Consider the following 17,317-nt stretch of genomic DNA (forward strand, 5'->3'; position numbering starts at 1 on the left):
TGCTGGGCTTCATTTCATTGACAGTTAAGCACGCGATTTTACCTTAAAACAGTAGTTGAGTTGCACTGTGAAGTATTTTTGAAAACAATGATCAGAAATGACACTTGAATATAAGAGCACGAGATCACAGAGCTCAAATCGCCATATTTCACAGAGATTAAAGAGACATTTTTCAATTGTCATCCAAAAGTTGAACATACAGTCACTCTCTATTACTGACACCTGTTCAGACGCGCGCACACCACTGACACCTATGCGCGCTACCTCTGCGTAACGTTTGGGTAAAGAGAGGGACGGATGGAGAGAGAGAGAGAGAGAGAGAGAGAGAGAGAGAGAGAGAGAGAGAGAGAGAGAGAGAGAGAGAGAGAGAGAGAGAGAGAGAGAGAGAGAGAGAGAGATGTAAGTTGCTGCTGAAGATTTGCAATAACAGACAAGTCCTTTACCGCACCTCCCTCTCCCATTGCGCTCCCACAGAACAGAAAGAAAACATGTTTCTCTTCTGCCTGAGATACACAGTAATCTGAATATCTCTCAGCTGTCGGAAACACTGTGCTCTGAGACTGTTTTAAACAGAAAAGAATAGCGGCAACAGAGAGTCCACAGCAGTCGGACGCAGCACTGCAAACACGCAGAGGCGACCGACCGGGATTTGGAGAATTTCTCCAAACATCGGTATGTGATGCTCTATTTGAACGAGATTGCTGCAGCTCAGGTAGAGAGGATAGCTTATTTTTTGCCTTGTCCGGTGTGGTCATTCAGTACTAAGTAATTCTTAAATGTTTTCTGCATAGCCAAACTGTCAAATGCATTTATTGCGCAAACTGTTGACAGTACAGTCGATGGTTCAGTATGCGCGTGCGATTTTGCTCGCACGCTACTTAGCACTGAAATCCAACATTTGCATCATCAAGTGTATCTGTAAATGCATTTATGCATAAAACCTGTAGTCAGTGGAATGAAAGATTTTCTGGACTGCCTGTCATTTGATTTACACCGCGTGTAGATTGGACTACGCGTTTGTTTACGTGTTGTTGTTGTGTTTTTTTTTCGGTAGTTGTAATCATGGCGTTCCCAAATGATTCCGCCGGCTTTGCTGACTCTAGACACTTCCGTCTGTACAACGAGTCCCTGTTCCAGAGCAACTTGAGCGCCACTGATGGGACCGACAGCTTCTTCCCCCAGGGCTTCAAGATCACCATAGTCGTGGTCTACATGATTGTCTGCGTTGTAGGGCTTGTGGGAAACTGCTTGGTCATGTATGTCATCATCAGGTAAAATCACCTGGCAAGTTAAATATGATGGAACAGTATTATTTAGCAATAAAGCAAATGTGTGTAGAGTCTATGGGTTCAGAATACAACCCTGCACTATTGTGGATGTCTTTTTGAGGCCCATGAGGAAGACCCTTCACTTGGTGACAAGCCACACAATGCAGTTTGACAGAAGGCCGCTGGGTCATGACCTTGCCGCACAGTGACTGAAGTGTTTATTTACAACAGTGCACAATTCAGTTCCCAAATTGTTTTTCTTTTCTTTTTTCTTTACACCATTGTCCAGATTTGGAGAGAAAACTGGATGAATAACATGCCTTAAGAAACCTTAAAATATTTGTACATATACAGGCTAAACTGTATATTTTCTGTCCGCTATCACACTTTACTACTTAAAATGGCAGAAGAAAGTTACAATCAAATTATTAGCACAATGTGGGAGCACATTTAATGTAATCATCATATTCTTGTTATTGTAACAGGAGCCAGCTGGTATGTGATAGCTGTACGGTATGTGTAAACCTTAATCCCCTGGCCTCAAGAGGCGCATTAGTGATTGATGCTAGAAGAGAATAGAAGCCTTTATTTTGTTCACACATTATACATACATTTTTGCATATACAGTGGGTACGGAAAGTATTCAGACCCCCTTAAATTTTTCATTCTTTGTTATATTGCAGCCATTTGCTAAAATCATTTAAGTTCATTTTTTTTCCTCATTATTGTACACACAGCACCCCATATTGACAGAAAAACACAGAATTGTTGACATTTTTTCACATTTATTAAAAAAGAAGAACTGAAATATCACATGGTCCTAAGTATTCAGACCCTTTGTTCAGTGTTTAGTAGAAGCACCCTTTTGATCTAATACAGCCATGAGTCTTTTTGGGAAAGATGCAACAAGTTTTTCACATCTGGATTTGGGTATCCTCTGCCATTCCTCCTTGCAGATCCTCTCCAGTTCTGTCAGGTTGGATGGTAAATGTTGGTGGACAGCCATTTTCAGGTCTCTCCAGAGATGCTCAATTGGGTTTAAGTCAGGGCTCTGGCTGGGCCATTCAAGAACAGTCACGGAGTTGTTGTGAAGCCACTCCGTCATTATTTTAGCGGTGTGCTTAGGGTCATTGTCTTGTTGGAAGGTGAACCTTCGGCCCAGTCTGAGGTCCAGAGCACTCTGGAGAAGGTTTTCGTCCAGGATATCCCTGTACTTGGCCGCATTCATCTTTCCCTCGATTGCAACCAGTCGTCCTGTCCCTGCAGCTGAAAAACACCCCCACAGCATGATGCTGCCACCACCATGCTTCACTGTTGAGACTGTATTGGACAGGTGATGAGCAGTGCCTGGTTTTCTCCACACATACCGCTTAGAATTAAGGCAAAAAGTTCTATCTTGGTCTCATCAGACCAGAAAATCTTATTTATCACCATCTTGGAGTCCTTCAGGTGTTCTTTCATGTGTCTTGCACTGAGGAGAGGCTTCCGTCGGGCCACTCTGCCATAAAGCCTCGACTGGTGGATGGCTGCAGTGATGGTTGACTTACTACAACTTTCTCCCATCTCCCGACTGCATCTCTGGAGCTCAGCCACAGTGATCTTTGGGTTCTTCTTTACCTCTCTCACCAAGGCTCTTCTCCCCCGATAGCTCAGTTTGGCCAGACGGCCAGCTCTAGGAAGGGTTCTGGTTATCCCAAACGTCTTCCATTTAAGGATTATGGAGGCCACTGTGCTCTTATGAACCTTAAGGGCAGCAGAAATTTTTTTGTAACCTTGGCCAGATCTGTGCTTTGCCACAATTCTGTCTCTGAGCTCTTCAGGCAGTTCCTTTGACCTCATGATTCTCATTTGCTCTGACATGCACTGTGAGCTGTAAGGATATAGACAGGTGTGTGGCTTTCCTAATCAAGTCCAATCAGTATAATCAAACACAGCTGGACTCAATTGAAGGTGTAGAACCATCTCAAGGATGATCAGAAGAAATGGACAGCACCTGAGTTAAATATATGAGTGTCACAGCAAAGGGTCTGAATGCTTAGGACCATGTGATATTTCAGTTTTTCTTTTTTAATAAATGTGCAAAAATGTCAACAATTCTTTGTTTTTCTGTCAATATGGGGTGCTGTGTGTACAATGAGGAAAAAAAAATGAACTTAAATGATTTTAGCAAATGGCTGCAATATAACAAAGAGTGAAAAATGTAAGGGGGTCTGAATACTTTCCGTACCCACTGTATATACAGTGAAATAAAAAAAAATTCACAGCGTGAAAGGGTCAGCCATGATATGGTGCCCCTGGAGCAGATAGTGTCAAGTGCCTTGCTCAAGTGCCCAACAGTGGCATCTTGGCGTTGCAGGGGCTTGAACCCCCGACCTTCTGGTCAGAGCCTCAACTGCTGAGCCAAATAAAATATTCCCCAGAAATTCAAAATGTGGGTGCAAAAATTTCCTCTTTATGAATTCTTTTTTTAATTCTTTTTTTTAATATCTGATATAGTTCTTCATTTTCTAATATAGTCTTAGTTGTACATATTGGGGCATAACATATGAATTGATGTTGATTAAATTTTAGGGGAAGAGGTAATAACAATAATTTCTATTATTTTTAATAAAGAATCTGATATTCTAAAAATATTTAAGTATTTCACATAAACAGATGAGATGCAGTTTATTTTAAATGGTTAGAAAAATCTCCCCCAATAAAGGTATAAAAAAATGCCTCTGAAAAATCAATCCAAGGGGCAAATATTGCCCCTTTATGTAAAACTTAATTTCACCGCTAGCAGGTGAAATGTGTTATTTAAAGACATTTAACTTATTGCTCCTTAATGGGATAAATCACTAAAATGTCAAATGATCTCATTATTTACTTACCCTCATTATGCTTCAAACTCATATAACATTCTTGCTACAATAGAACACAGACAAATTCAGTCACTATTCACTTTCTTTGAAAAAATAAAAGATGCAATGAAAGTGAACAGTGACTGAGACTAAGTAGCATACTGCTTAGCATCTTTTGTGTTCCTCATAAGATAGACCGTCATATAGGTTTCAGTTTTAGGTGAACTATCCATTAACTAATCTGTTTATAAGTTGAGTCCCCCAAAAGTACACTATCAACATTTCAACACTGGGTTGACCAATCAGCAGCAATCAGCAGCAATCACCAGCAAACCCCAAATGCACTACAAAACAGCACACTTTGATCACTATTGACTGCTCATTTACACTCTTTCTGTTTTGTTTTCATGCTTTCACTCAATTAACTCTTCTGTACCTTATTATTCCCCATCCCACCAGTTTGTTTCTTAATTTCTGTCTTTTATACCAAAATACATGCCCACCCCCACTTCAGTTTAATTGTGTGAGAAGAGACAAAAGTGTTAGATCTTTTAAACTAATTGTGGCATATTGTCTCTCTTTTCTTAAGTCAATGCTTTTCTGTTCCCCCCATTTTCTCACTTCATGTGTCATCTGTTGCTGTTAAGACCATTCTTTCCTTCATCCCTTCATATTATATATCCCAATACCTACTCAGTTTTTAAACCATGGAGGCCATTGCAAGTTAGTAACTTTTTAAATGATGGCATTAAACACTGAGAACCAAAATTATTTTAGTTGTATGTCTAATAATCACATTTAATGTGAGCCGAAAACTTTGCTAAACTCTTAAAAGGCAGAATACAAACATATGCACCAAAATCCTTTATGCAATGTCACATGTAGCCAAATTCTTTAATTCCAATTGTTTTTGTTTAGTAATTCCATATCAAGTCAAGTCAAGTGGTTTTTATTGTCGTTCAACCATATACAGTTATTACAGTACACAGTGAAACGAGACAACGTTCCTCCAGGACCATAGTGCTACATATAACAACATAGGACAAACACAGAACCACATGAGACTACACAAACTAAATAACATACCTATATAAAGTGCACGTGCAAACGTGTGCAAAAAGTACAGGACAGTACAATAAATTACTACAAATTAACAGGACAATAGGCACAGTGAGAGACAGTGCAGCGCCGACCAGTACACAGTAATGCAAAAAGATGACAGTTTCTAAAAATGCCAAATGTTAACATACTAAGAGATAGTGTTCTATGCACATGGGAGTTATTGAGGTAGCAGCCAGGTATAAAGTGACAATAATTAAAGTGCAACTCTTCTGGTTGGAGTGTGTGGTGATGGTCTTGGAGAAGGTGACATCATCAATGCACTTGCTGATGTAGCTGGTCACTGATGCTGTGTATTCCTCCAAGTTAGTAGAGTCGCCATATGTTGCAGCCTCCCTGAACATGTGCCGGTCAGTACACTCAAAACAGTCCTGAAGAGCAGAGATGGCTCCTGCTGGCCAGGTTTTCACCTGCTTCTGGAGCGGTTTTGTGTGTCTGACGATTGGTCTGTATGCTGGAATTAAAATAACAGAGATGTGGTTTGAGTAGCCGAGGTTGGGGCGGGGCTCCACCCAGTACGCGCCTGGGATGTTTGTGTAAACAAGATCAAGCGTGTTCGCCCCTCTCGTTGCAAAGTCCACATACTGATGGACTTTAGGGAGCACTGTCTTGAGATTTGCATGGTTGAAATCTCCAGCGACAATAAAAAGTCCGTCAGGGTGAGCGTTCTGCAGTTTGCTCATAGCCCCATACAGTTCACAGAGTGCTTCCTTAGCGTTAGCGCTGGGGGGAATGTAAACTCTGGTTATAATAACAGTGGTGAATTCCTGTGGTAAATAAAAAGGTCTGCATCTAACAGTCACAAGCTCCACCAGCGATGAGCAGTAACTAGAGACTAGCATAGAGTTATTGCACCATTCCGTGTTGATGTAAACACACAAGCCACTACCGCGAGTCTTACTGCACAGAGCTGCATTTATGTCAGCACGAAACGAGGCGACATAAACAAAAGACGTAGCAGTCTTTAAACTCTAAAGTCTGCTGGAGTCGGATGTGTCCAGTTTATTGTCCACGGAGCAAACATTTGAGAGCAGGATAGACAGGAGAGCCGGCCGGCTAGGGTTTGTTTTTAGCCTAGCATGGACCCCCGCCCTCTTGCCGTGCTTTCGCTTCCTCGCACACCGTTCCCCTCCCCCGGCCACCGGCATCAGGCGATGCCGAGGACTGGACGCCTGGTCTCCGCAGCAAGCCGAGTTTGCATAGCAACTCCTGCAGATCATCATGCAGCTTGGTTGTTGCATGAATCTTATATTTTAGCAGTGTCTGGCGATGATAGACACAAACACCGGTTGCTCCGATGTCCATGTAAAAGTCGGGCTAAGTGACAAAAATAGCACCATTTTGGATCCGGAGTGGCCGCTGTGTGCTACCGCGCCGCCATCTTGGATCATATACAATATTTATTTGCCTTGCTCAGACAGTTGGTGACTAGGAATGCTTTCTTAAGCACTATAACGTCACAGATAATAATCTGAGAGAGTTTTTGAAATTAAGTTAACATTTAATGGATACAATGCTTATTTCAATGTAGAAATTTAATTATAAGTAAATAATAATAACAAATATATCTGCAAGCAGCAATGCGATTCCTCCTGAAAATGGCAAATCATTTAAAATTGATCAGTAGATGGTTGGGGTTAAACCCTCCCATTGGAGGATTCCAAAAAACATGTCTTTCTGTCTGAATCCTAAACAAAAAATTTTCAGTGTACAGGAAAATCATGCCGGACCTTATGGATCCTTGAGGCTTTTTTGTTCCCAATGAGAAATAAGGTATGTACACCAAGTTTCAGAAGAATTGAATAAATGGGGTGGAAATGACATCACTTTGAAAACAGGACTTTTGGGCATGCCTTGTAGCGCCCTCTAATGGCGAATGTGGGCCATTCTTGGTGTGGGGTTTCCTGTTGGCCTGTAGTATAAATGTACACAATAAGAACATTTTTTACCCAAAAATTTGACTTTTGGGCATGGCCTGTAGTGCCCCTAAAGGCAAATGTGGGCCATTCTTTGCATAGTACTTCAGAGTGATGTCATCTTGAAGAATGTTAGGTTTGGAAAACCATCAGTCAAAATTACATTTGATTTATTGACACATATATATTGAGGCAATGTGGACATTTACATAAATATGCTCCTTTCAGCCATTGTGTGTTTTATCAATTTTTGCTAAGTAACATATTGAAAGACATCAGTTATACACATGGGTACCAAATTTCAAGTCAATTGGAGCTACGGTTTAGGAGAAGATTTTTGTAGGTTTTCCAAATTTTCAATGTACAGGAAAATCTATCATGGTGGAAACTATAGGTCCTTGAGGCTTTTTGTTCCCCATGAGAAATGAGGAATATACACCAAGTTTCATAAGAATTGGACAAATGGGGTGGAAATGCCATCACTTTCAAAATGGGACATGGTGAATGTGGGCCATTCTTGGTTAAGTAGGAGCATTATCATTCTCAGATGTGAACTAGAACATGGTAGGACCTGTGGCTTTGACTATTTTGTTTTTAGGTTGTGGCAAGGACAGTTTCTATATTTTAATTAAAATATTTTGGCAAATAATTTACAATTAAGTTCTTCTTTCAAGAGAGACCAGGGTTCTTGGACTTTGGGAATGTCCTTGTCAGGTCTGTGCTCAAAAAGGGAGCCACCAGTTAATAGAGTAGTTCACCTAAAAATAGTAAATTCTGTAATTTACTTACCCTTATGTTATTCCACAGCCTAAACAATATAGAGGGTGTCCTATAAAATCTATGTAGAATCTTGAATGGAATAAAATGCACCCTTGCATCTCTAGATGCAGACTTGACATCCTAGAATCCTAGCACTCACTCCCTCCTCCAATACTAAGTTAACATCTTTCTCCCATAATCTCTTGAAAGAAGTTAAAGCTCCATCCCCCAGACTCTGAATTAGCAGGGAGTAATACACTGATGGGGGGTGTATGCTACTCCCAAAAATAGTACAAGGCAGGTGGCGCAGCTGTATGTACCTGAAGAATTGAGATCTGGGAATCCCAAAATGTTAAACCACATTTTTAAAGGATCTCAACATTCCATTCTCATATAGGTCATCTAGCGTATTAACCTCCCTCACAATCCACTCTGTCCAGCAGAAATGGGACTTAATAATACATAACTTGGGGTTCAGCCATATGCTAGAAGCACCATTTAAATAAATGTCTGAATGAAATAGTCTGGACACTTTTGTCCATATTGCGTACAAATGCGAGATAACAGGGTGCAACTTAACTTCTTTGGTTAATTTGATAGAAAGGCTTTACAGTGGTGAAAAAGGGGCAAGAAATTCTTGTTCATTACGAAACCAGGGAGGGGCTCTCTCATGTGGAAGCGACCAATAAGCCAAATGTCTGAAACCAAATGCATACTAATTCTTGGGTAGGCCTAGCCCACCTTTGTCAATCGGCCTATGTAACTTATTGAAGTGTAATCTGGGATGTTAACCATTCTAAATGAAAGACTTTGCTATGCCATCAAATTGCTTGAAATATGAGAGGGGGACATCTATAGGGAGAGATTGTAGCAGGTAGTTGAATTTTGGAATACAATTAATTTTAATAACATTAATCTTCCCAGTCATAGATAAATGTAATGGGGGAACAAACAGTTATGATAGATGTTGCCACATTAAGCACATTTTTTTGGTTTGTTTAATATTTCCCTAATGTACCTCTGTTTACTGCCAAAGCAGGCATCAGCTTTCGGGACACAGTCATAAACTGTCCATCTGTTTGTGCCTGATTGTCCAGTAATGATGCTGCTCTGCACTTTCCACTCAGTGATGTACAAGAGAGTAATCATTGGGCAGCATCAGCTTCCTGCTCTGTGCTGAGTCTTCAGGCCTTCACCCACTCAGGCCCAGCTCACCCACCTTCTCCATCTGCCAGCATGTGTGTAGGCCACAAATGTGTTTACTGTCCCTCCCTCACTGAATGGAAGTGTATGATTATGAACCCAATGTATGATTGCTTGTGCTTGGATGACTGCCTTCCCATTTGATGCTTTTTAGCAGTGAAGGTTGAGCTCTGTTCTCTCCTTTCCTTTTATTGCTTTGTCCTCCACTTGCATGTTCTGTAGTGTGCGAATCAATCATGTGCATGTGTTTGTGTGTAGGAATGTGGATGTAAGCGGTTTACTACAGTAATGCTAAAACAGCATTTTTACCAGTGTTAGCCAATCAGAACAATTGACCAATTGTGGATGGAAGGGAAACAGTATGTCCATCGTTCTTATACATTTGTGTTGTATTGGCCTAAATGCTGCTACTCTGTAGATCAGCTCCACTTTCTGAACTTCATCATTCATGAAGAGGTTGTGATTCTACACATGTTCTCCATATGGTTGACTGATTTCTATAAGTTTCTGCTCTGTTTATGTTTAGGTGGAGCATGATCAACATTGTCTGATATGAGGTCATGGTTAAGATAGATTAGACATCTAGACATAGGTTTTGGCTGTTACTGGAGATAGTAACTGGATGGCTGGTTATTGCCATTATAAGTCAGTGATTCGAAATCATGAGTATGCGTAGCACGTTCCAGTGTTTACTTAGCAAGATTTAGACTTTGCTAACATAGTCTTCTGACATGTTGTAAGAATATATTGTATATGTGATGGCAAAAGCATTAGATATCATGCAGCTTGGCTTAAACAAAAAGGGACCATCTAGTCAACAAACAAAATTTCTAAATTCAAACAAGCTCAAGTGTTTTATGAATGTGAGAGGAAGCTACTCTGAGAATAAGTTATTTACTCACAATATAGATGTTTTTTTATTTTTTTTATTTTAAGTGAATTGTTGAAAAAATAGACACTGCAAGAATACTAATGACAATGCTGAAAATATCCAGTATAATATTAGTTAAACAGAACACATTTCTGTTTTAGTGTAAAGAATTGTTTGCTTATGAATGGGCATTTAAAGAGAGTTTTCTTCCATTTGACTCGTCTTAGGCCTATTAGATCGATATAGCAACTATAATGAATTCACGCTCGCTCACAGGACTGAGGACAGTACATTGAAATAAATAATTAATATGAAGCTGCATATCAGCATTAGCACTGCCCTGCTGATGCCAAGCTATTGCTTGGCTGTTGAGATGCTTTTTAGCTTATGTAAAGTCACCCTGCACATGAGGGCTCTGGTTTTGGTGTCAGCTCTGATTTTGGTGTCAGGCCCTCTGTGTTTTGTGTGCCTTTTTTCTGCTTAAAATGATTCTAATATTATCAGACTGCCCTCTATGAGATCAAATCTTCATGCAGTTTCACCATAAGAGAAAAAAAAATGACAGACTTGTTCTCCCCCAAAGCTTGATTAATTTATATTTAAGCTTGATTAATTTAATATCTCGCAGTACCACATCTCATGGTATTATTCTTTAGTTTGTGCTATGGCAGCTTTCCGGTTGAATGTATTATACGGTCCTTTAGTCATTTCAGAAATGACTTATGTCTTATCCAACATTTTATTTGTTTATTCATGGATGCATGTTCAGTATGCCTGGGCTTCAGTGTGTCTAACTTTAATGCCTCATTACTTAGTAGCAGAGGTGGGAGTAAGTCACTCATGTGCAAGTCACAAGCAAGTCTCAAGTCTTAACCTCCAAGTCTCAAGCAAGTCCCAAGTCACTGTGGTGAGAATCAAGCAAGTCAAGTCGAGTCCCTGCCATAAGTCAAGCAAGTCAAGTCAAGTCATTGCTTAGGTCAAGCAAGTCACAAGTCAAGTCTTATGAAATTCTGATGATTTACTGCAATTTCCACATTCCACATCAGTTTAAAGACAGTACATGTAATGTGAAGCTGAGTTTTATTTTCAACATTAACGAACATTGCATTTCTCCTTGACCTATTAAGGCATCTTAAGTGCTTCTCATATGACACTGTGTCTGTGACACTTCTCATATTGTTTTCCTGTGCAATGTTATAGTGCCCAAATAGTACTACATCAAATACAAACAGAATGGAGTAGAAAATAAAAGTGTATTAATACAAATAAAAAATAAATGTACCTTTTTGACATTACATCAAACCGTGAACACATTCAAACAATTCAAGTTTAATTGTTTTAGTATGCCACTAAATGGAATTCTTCAAGCATGCCTGACTTTGACATGAATATCCCCTTTAACTTTGAGATATTAGCTAGTGTGGAAATGTCCAAACCAAACGCACATTACAACACCTATACGCACCTATAGTAACAAGACTGCTTAGTTTAGGTCATTCTCTTTTTAACAAAGATTTTATTTTCATTCCAAATTGATGGACTTTGAAGGCATCCTTGTGTAACTTAGTGCATGGAGGTGAGAGAGAGAGAGAGAGAGAGAAAGAGGTGGAAGAGTGTATGTCCCTATGTGTGAGTGTGGTGGAAAGGATATTACATGTTCTAATGTTAGTAGTATGTATAAAGATATGTGTGCGCGTGTATGCGTGCGTGTGTGTGTGTGGATGCAGGGTGGGGGTAGTGTGCGCATGTGCCTCTTTTTGCAAATGTATATTTTTTTATTGATTGTGTGTGTGTGTGTGTATTTTTCATTCAAAGACGGACCTTAAAGGACCATTTCTAAAACACAAACTGCAGATAAACAAAATAAGCACATAGTTGAATCAACAGCTCTCTAAATTTGTTTAAACCAATACTGAATATTTAATTTAATTTATTGCAGGACTGGTGTATTAGACTGCGTTGAGCTCTGTGGTCTTAATAAACTAACGTTACTGGTAGCAACTGGGTGTAACGTTAACGCTAGATTTCTAGTTAATGTTCGATCGACCAGCCAGTTAGCTAAAAAGACACAATCACGTAACTTACCTTTCTTTATGGATTTTGTAGTGACGGGTAAAGTTGGATGTTGTGGTGGTCGTGTCACTGATTTTTAAGCTGCAGACCTTGCATACCGCTGTTCTTTTCTTACAACCTTCATCTACAACGTAATCCTTGAACCCAAACTTTATTATTTTTGGAACGGCCCCTTCCATGATTGCTTCTTCATGCCTTTTCCTCTGCTGGTCTGACGCATCCTGGTTGGTTCAGGTTGCCAGGTCCCCGCGCATTGTAATAGAAATCACCCAATCATGTTCCAAAAACAAAACGTAACCAAAGATTTTACATCGGCTTCTCGATATGAAAAATACAAATATTTAATAATAAAAAAGTCAAGTCCTTTTGAGTCATCTGTCTCAAGTCTAAGTCAAGTCTCAAGTCATGAATACCAAGTCAAAGTCAAGTCGAGTCTTTTATCTGTATTAGTCAAGCAAGTCTCAAGTCCTCAAATTTGCGACTCGAGTCTGACTCGAGTCAAGTCAAGTCGAGTCCCCCACCTCTGCTTAGTAGTTCGTAAATTAATGTAATCTTGCTTGGAGGATAGTGTAAACATGTGTGGCTTGCTGTCCTGGGTGAAGGGCTCGAGACTCAAGGCTTGACCTAAGCTTGAATACCCCCCAAAAGATGCCAGTAAAACAGGACAGCAAGCTGTTGTCTACGGGGGGGGGGGGGGGGTAGTCTCTAGTCCACAAGCTGAGGGAGCCTCACACTAGGATCTGTGTCGGGGGATAGGAAATTATGAGATGTGTGATAGGAGGTGATTGGAGAATGAATTCAGGTTGAAGCAGTGAAGGGACATTGGCGGTATCGGCCGCAGGGAAATGTGCTGGGGGTATCGTTACGGCCCGGATGGAGGCGTGAATCCTTACTGGTCAGATTGACTGTAACTCTCCCTCCAGCTTGTTCGACCCTTGAGATTTTAGGCAGGCCCGTACAGCAATATGAGATGGGAGGGCTCCGGGGCTGGCCGGAGAGGCCCCCACAGCACCTAAACGGTGGGGCCGGCCTAGTTGTTTGACAAAGATCAGGCATGCGTCCCCCTGACACTGATTGTGAATGTATTGTGATTAGCTAATGGGGGTAATGGATGTACGGATGTAGCAAAGGTAAGCGTCAGAAGACTAGCGGCCCAGTAATCGTATTTCATACTCAGGCAGGCCTTTTTGGGCTGCCTTGGCTGCAGTGCCAATGCGGAAGTAATGGCTTGAATATAGTTTGTTGATATGCCAGATTTAATCAGAACGGGTCTGATGTGTTTTTTGAACAACAATAAGGAAAATGCGTGTTTTTTGTCATCTACGAAGAATAGATCGAGAGGGTTTTTTGGATTGTGATCTCTATAGTGGAGGTAAAGTCCTAGTGATTGAAAGGGCTGGATGGGAGTGGGCAGGTTGAAAATAAAAATTGGATGTCCTCTTTCAGTCTGGTCTGATTTACTCTGTTTGATAATATATCTGATTGTATCATGAAATAAAGGTCCCCAGAAGGGAGGGGGATAAAGTGAAGATGGGAATGAGTCTGGAGTGGGATTCTCCAGCAAAGACAGCCTCACGTGGGAATCAGCTGTAGTAGCCTGTGGATGGGAAGGAGTAGAGGGATGGAGTTTGTCAGAGAGAATAGGTTGCATTGAAAAACTAAGGCTTCTGGAACATATGTGAGGCAATGTCAGGATATGTGCTTGCATGGGCATTTGTGATATGTGCGGCCTGAAACCTTGGGCGTGGGACTGCACAACGTTCAATGGGAGAGCATATGATTCATGTGAGAATGTTTATGCTGAATTCATTCGAGAATGTTTATGCTGAATTCACTCGAAGCTGCGAGTGGTTGGATCTGCAGGCGTGGGACTGTTTGGCATTCGGTGGTAGGATGAACTGGATGAATCTTCGAGCATGGACTCATGTGGCATTTAACAGGAAATAAGCAAATAAACTGCAAGAACTCACTCTGTGGTAGTAATGGGATGAGCACAGCAGTCTACATGAGGGTTTATGGTAGGCTTTGTTCGAATGAAATTGATTGATGCAGAGATGCAGGCTCATAGTGAACTGTTTAGGGAAGACCTGAAACAGCCGATTGTTGGTAGTTACATGATGTGTTATGGTTAATTTGGTATGGGTGGCATAATATGAGTTACGGAGCCATGGAGGCTGAGACGCATGGTCAGAAAAACATTCTGTGCTTATGGCAAGTGAACGGTTGCAGCACTTGGACGGCGCGTTTGCGCTGTTTGTGGTGTATTTGGATGTTTGGTCATACAACCCGAAAGATGCCAGTTGCGGCACCTGGACAGCATATTTGTGCTGCTTAGGGATGTGTTGAGCCAGTAGAAAACATGGTAACGTGGTAATTGTAGTGTCTGCGGACGCCTAAACATAATAGGGTTAAATGTTGCGAACATATGTGAAACAATGTCATGAAACATGCTTGCGTGTGCATATGAACGGCATCATTTAAAGTTGGTTTGTCATGAAATTAGAAGGCACCTGAAACTTAGTGCCCAGTTGAATACCGAAGTCTGATGTTTATTAACTTAAGTGTATGGTTTGGAGCTTTGTAGATTTTTTTACAACGTACTGCGAGTCATTTCATAACTCTATATTACTGGCATGGGGTGACTCGTCTTGTTTTGACGAGGATGTATGAAATCGTTGGATTTTGTGCTTGGGAGTTGGATTTAATAGATACTATAAGAGCACTGTTTGCAGTAGTGTGGGTGTCACGGTCTCGCTCACCTGCACCGTGTTTCGTGTCGTCTGCACTGTTTCGTGTCGTCTGCACCGTGTTTCATGTCGTCTGCCCCGTGTTTTCCGTTTCACCCGTCACTAGTCACGTCCATGTCACACTCTATTGTTGTCCGCTCCGTGTTTTCTGTTTTACCGCTCACGCTTCCTGTCATGTCTTCCTTGTTGTCCGCCCGTGTTTCACTGTCTTCGTGAAAACTACACTTCCCTTCTTCCCATCGTTTCCGGCCCTGTCAGTGTGTTATTGTCCGCACCTGTGCGTAATTTTGTCATTACCGTCTCTCTTTATTTAAACCCGCTGTTTTCCCTTCCGGTTGTCGTGCGTTGACGTTCCATGTCTCCGCGTATGTCTCGTTTGACTCTCTCTGTTCGTGTTCCCTGCCAGTCTGTCTGCTCGCCCGAGGTTACCCTGTTCTCTGTCTGTCCGTCCGAGGTTACCCTGTTGTTCTCCAGTACTTAGCTTGCCTTTCTCCCATCATGGATTTTGATTTGTTCCAGTGTTTTGTTTCTTTTGTGCTAATTCAAATAAAAGCCGCACTTGGATCCACACCCCCGTCTACCTTCTCCTATTTCCACACATCATAACAGTGGGGAATAAAATGACTTGTTTATATTGATGACTTGTAATAAAATGAAAACATTGGAGTATAAATCAAGGTGCCATGCAGAATCGTTCGGCATCGATTTAAACCTTACTTTAAACTTAAAATTATGACAGATTGTTGAATGCTTTTTAAGATCATGCAGTGATTAAGTTGCATGGTCAAGCATCTAAATACAATTTTTAATCCAATGATTTGGGCAAAAGTGGAGAAGTAATAGAAATCTAAAATAAAATAATAGATTGATTTTACCTGCGTGAAGCATTTGTCCTAACGGGAGGAGGGAAAGTCATGTTATAGTGTAGAGATGATTGGAAGTTTGTTGCAGTACTTCATGTTATCGGGGCTGCGAGGCAAGCTCAAATGCTGAGAGGAGGCGAGTCATGTTGCAGAATGAGTATGAATGAGTTGGCATGTGGCGCATGATCCGTCTCTTACTGAGCCGAATTCGGCTCATGTCTGTTCAGACAGAGGCTGTGTATAACTGCAGTGTGCTGTGGAATGGTCAGACCGAGTGCTGCGCATCAGTGAGCTTGTGCTAAAATGTCTGCATTGGTTTGAAATTATGTTGTAATTAGACTATCGGTGGATTGGATGTAGTTTGCTGTTGCAGGATTGCCCCTGTGTTCCGAATGGAATAAATCACACTCTGAAGGGTACATTGGAGGGAGAAACAACATTTCTGATATTCATGTTAGAAGATGACGAACAGAATTGCAGCAAAGTAATGAGGCTGACAGGAATCGCCTGTGCATAAGAACCAGATTAAAAACAATGAGGAGTTAGAAATTGTGGTTCAATTGAATAGTTAAACTTTGTTTCTCTCGCTTTGAAATAAAAAAATGGAACTTTAATGGAACTTGAATGGCATGAAGCCGGAATGACGCCCGTTTGCGCAGAGGCAGCTCGTGCGATGGATGAAAGTTTAGAGAAGAGAACTTATGAGCTGTCGTATAGAGATGTTTCACATGAATACAGCACCGAAGCAGGCAGTATGCAAAAGCAGCTTCATGCAGCCGGCCACTCCAGGAGGGAAATTTAGATAGGAGAACATATGAGCAGTCGTAGGGAGCCATTTCAAATGTATACAGCGCTGGAGCAGCCAGTTTGCGGAAGCAGCTTTATGCTATTAACTACTTCGGAGAATAGAGCATAGAAAGAAAGACAGAGTAAAAATATAACACTTAGTGTGGTAGCCGTCAATACTGCAAAAACAAATGAGCTGCTGTGGCAACTTTTGTTGAATAATGAGATTGTTGGATGGGAGAGCTGTTCTGATGAATGCGAATGCTTTGCAGAAAAGTTGCATCCGATGATCTGAGTCACTGCCTGGGTCTCTTCATGAGCAATGGGTGGGGCCAAATGCCAGAAGACTTGACGCTATTTAGATATAAGTGACTGTTTATATATGCTTACTCTGGTGATGTGATTGGGCAATTTATAACACATTTTGTGAGTTATGCTTTTAACCCCTTATGCTTATTAAAGTTGATGTAATGAAACTTTTACCAACAAATTAACAAGGATTGCAATCTAACTAGACAGTAGAAAGCATGTAACAATGTACTGTTTAATGTGGCTGATTTTTGTCATTTATCTGGCACAATGGGGCCAATCATTTACTCACCCTCATGCCATCCCAGATGTGTATGACTTCCTTTCTTCTGCAGAACACAAATTAAGATTTTTAGAAGTATATTTCAGCTCTGTTGGTCCTCACAATGCAAATGAACGGTGAACAGAGCTTTGAAACCCCAAAAGCACATAAAGGCAGCATAAAAGTAATCCATACAACTCAATACTCAGATCAATATTTAAGTATTTTTCTACTTTCAATTTCTTATCCACATTGTTATTCTTTCATTTTTCGCGAATCACATTTTTCGTTTATACCA

General features: G+C 40.9%; 1 protein-coding gene across 1 annotated transcript in view; it reads left to right on the forward strand.

Moving 5' to 3' along the window:
* Positions 1–484: 484 nt before the first annotated feature.
* Positions 485–17,317, forward strand: part of LOC127628881 (delta-type opioid receptor-like) — an 86,172-nt gene continuing 69,339 nt past the window's right edge. The window contains exons 1-2 of the mRNA XM_052105833.1: positions 485–672; positions 1,055–1,271. Of these exons, the coding sequence (XP_051961793.1) occupies positions 1,063–1,271 (209 nt within the window). The 5' untranslated portion in view covers positions 485–672; positions 1,055–1,062. The remainder of the gene's footprint in view (positions 673–1,054; positions 1,272–17,317) is intronic.

This window comes from Xyrauchen texanus, chromosome 35, assembly GCF_025860055.1.
Source record: "Xyrauchen texanus isolate HMW12.3.18 chromosome 35, RBS_HiC_50CHRs, whole genome shotgun sequence".
Classification (NCBI taxonomy): domain Eukaryota; kingdom Metazoa; phylum Chordata; class Actinopteri; order Cypriniformes; family Catostomidae; genus Xyrauchen; species Xyrauchen texanus.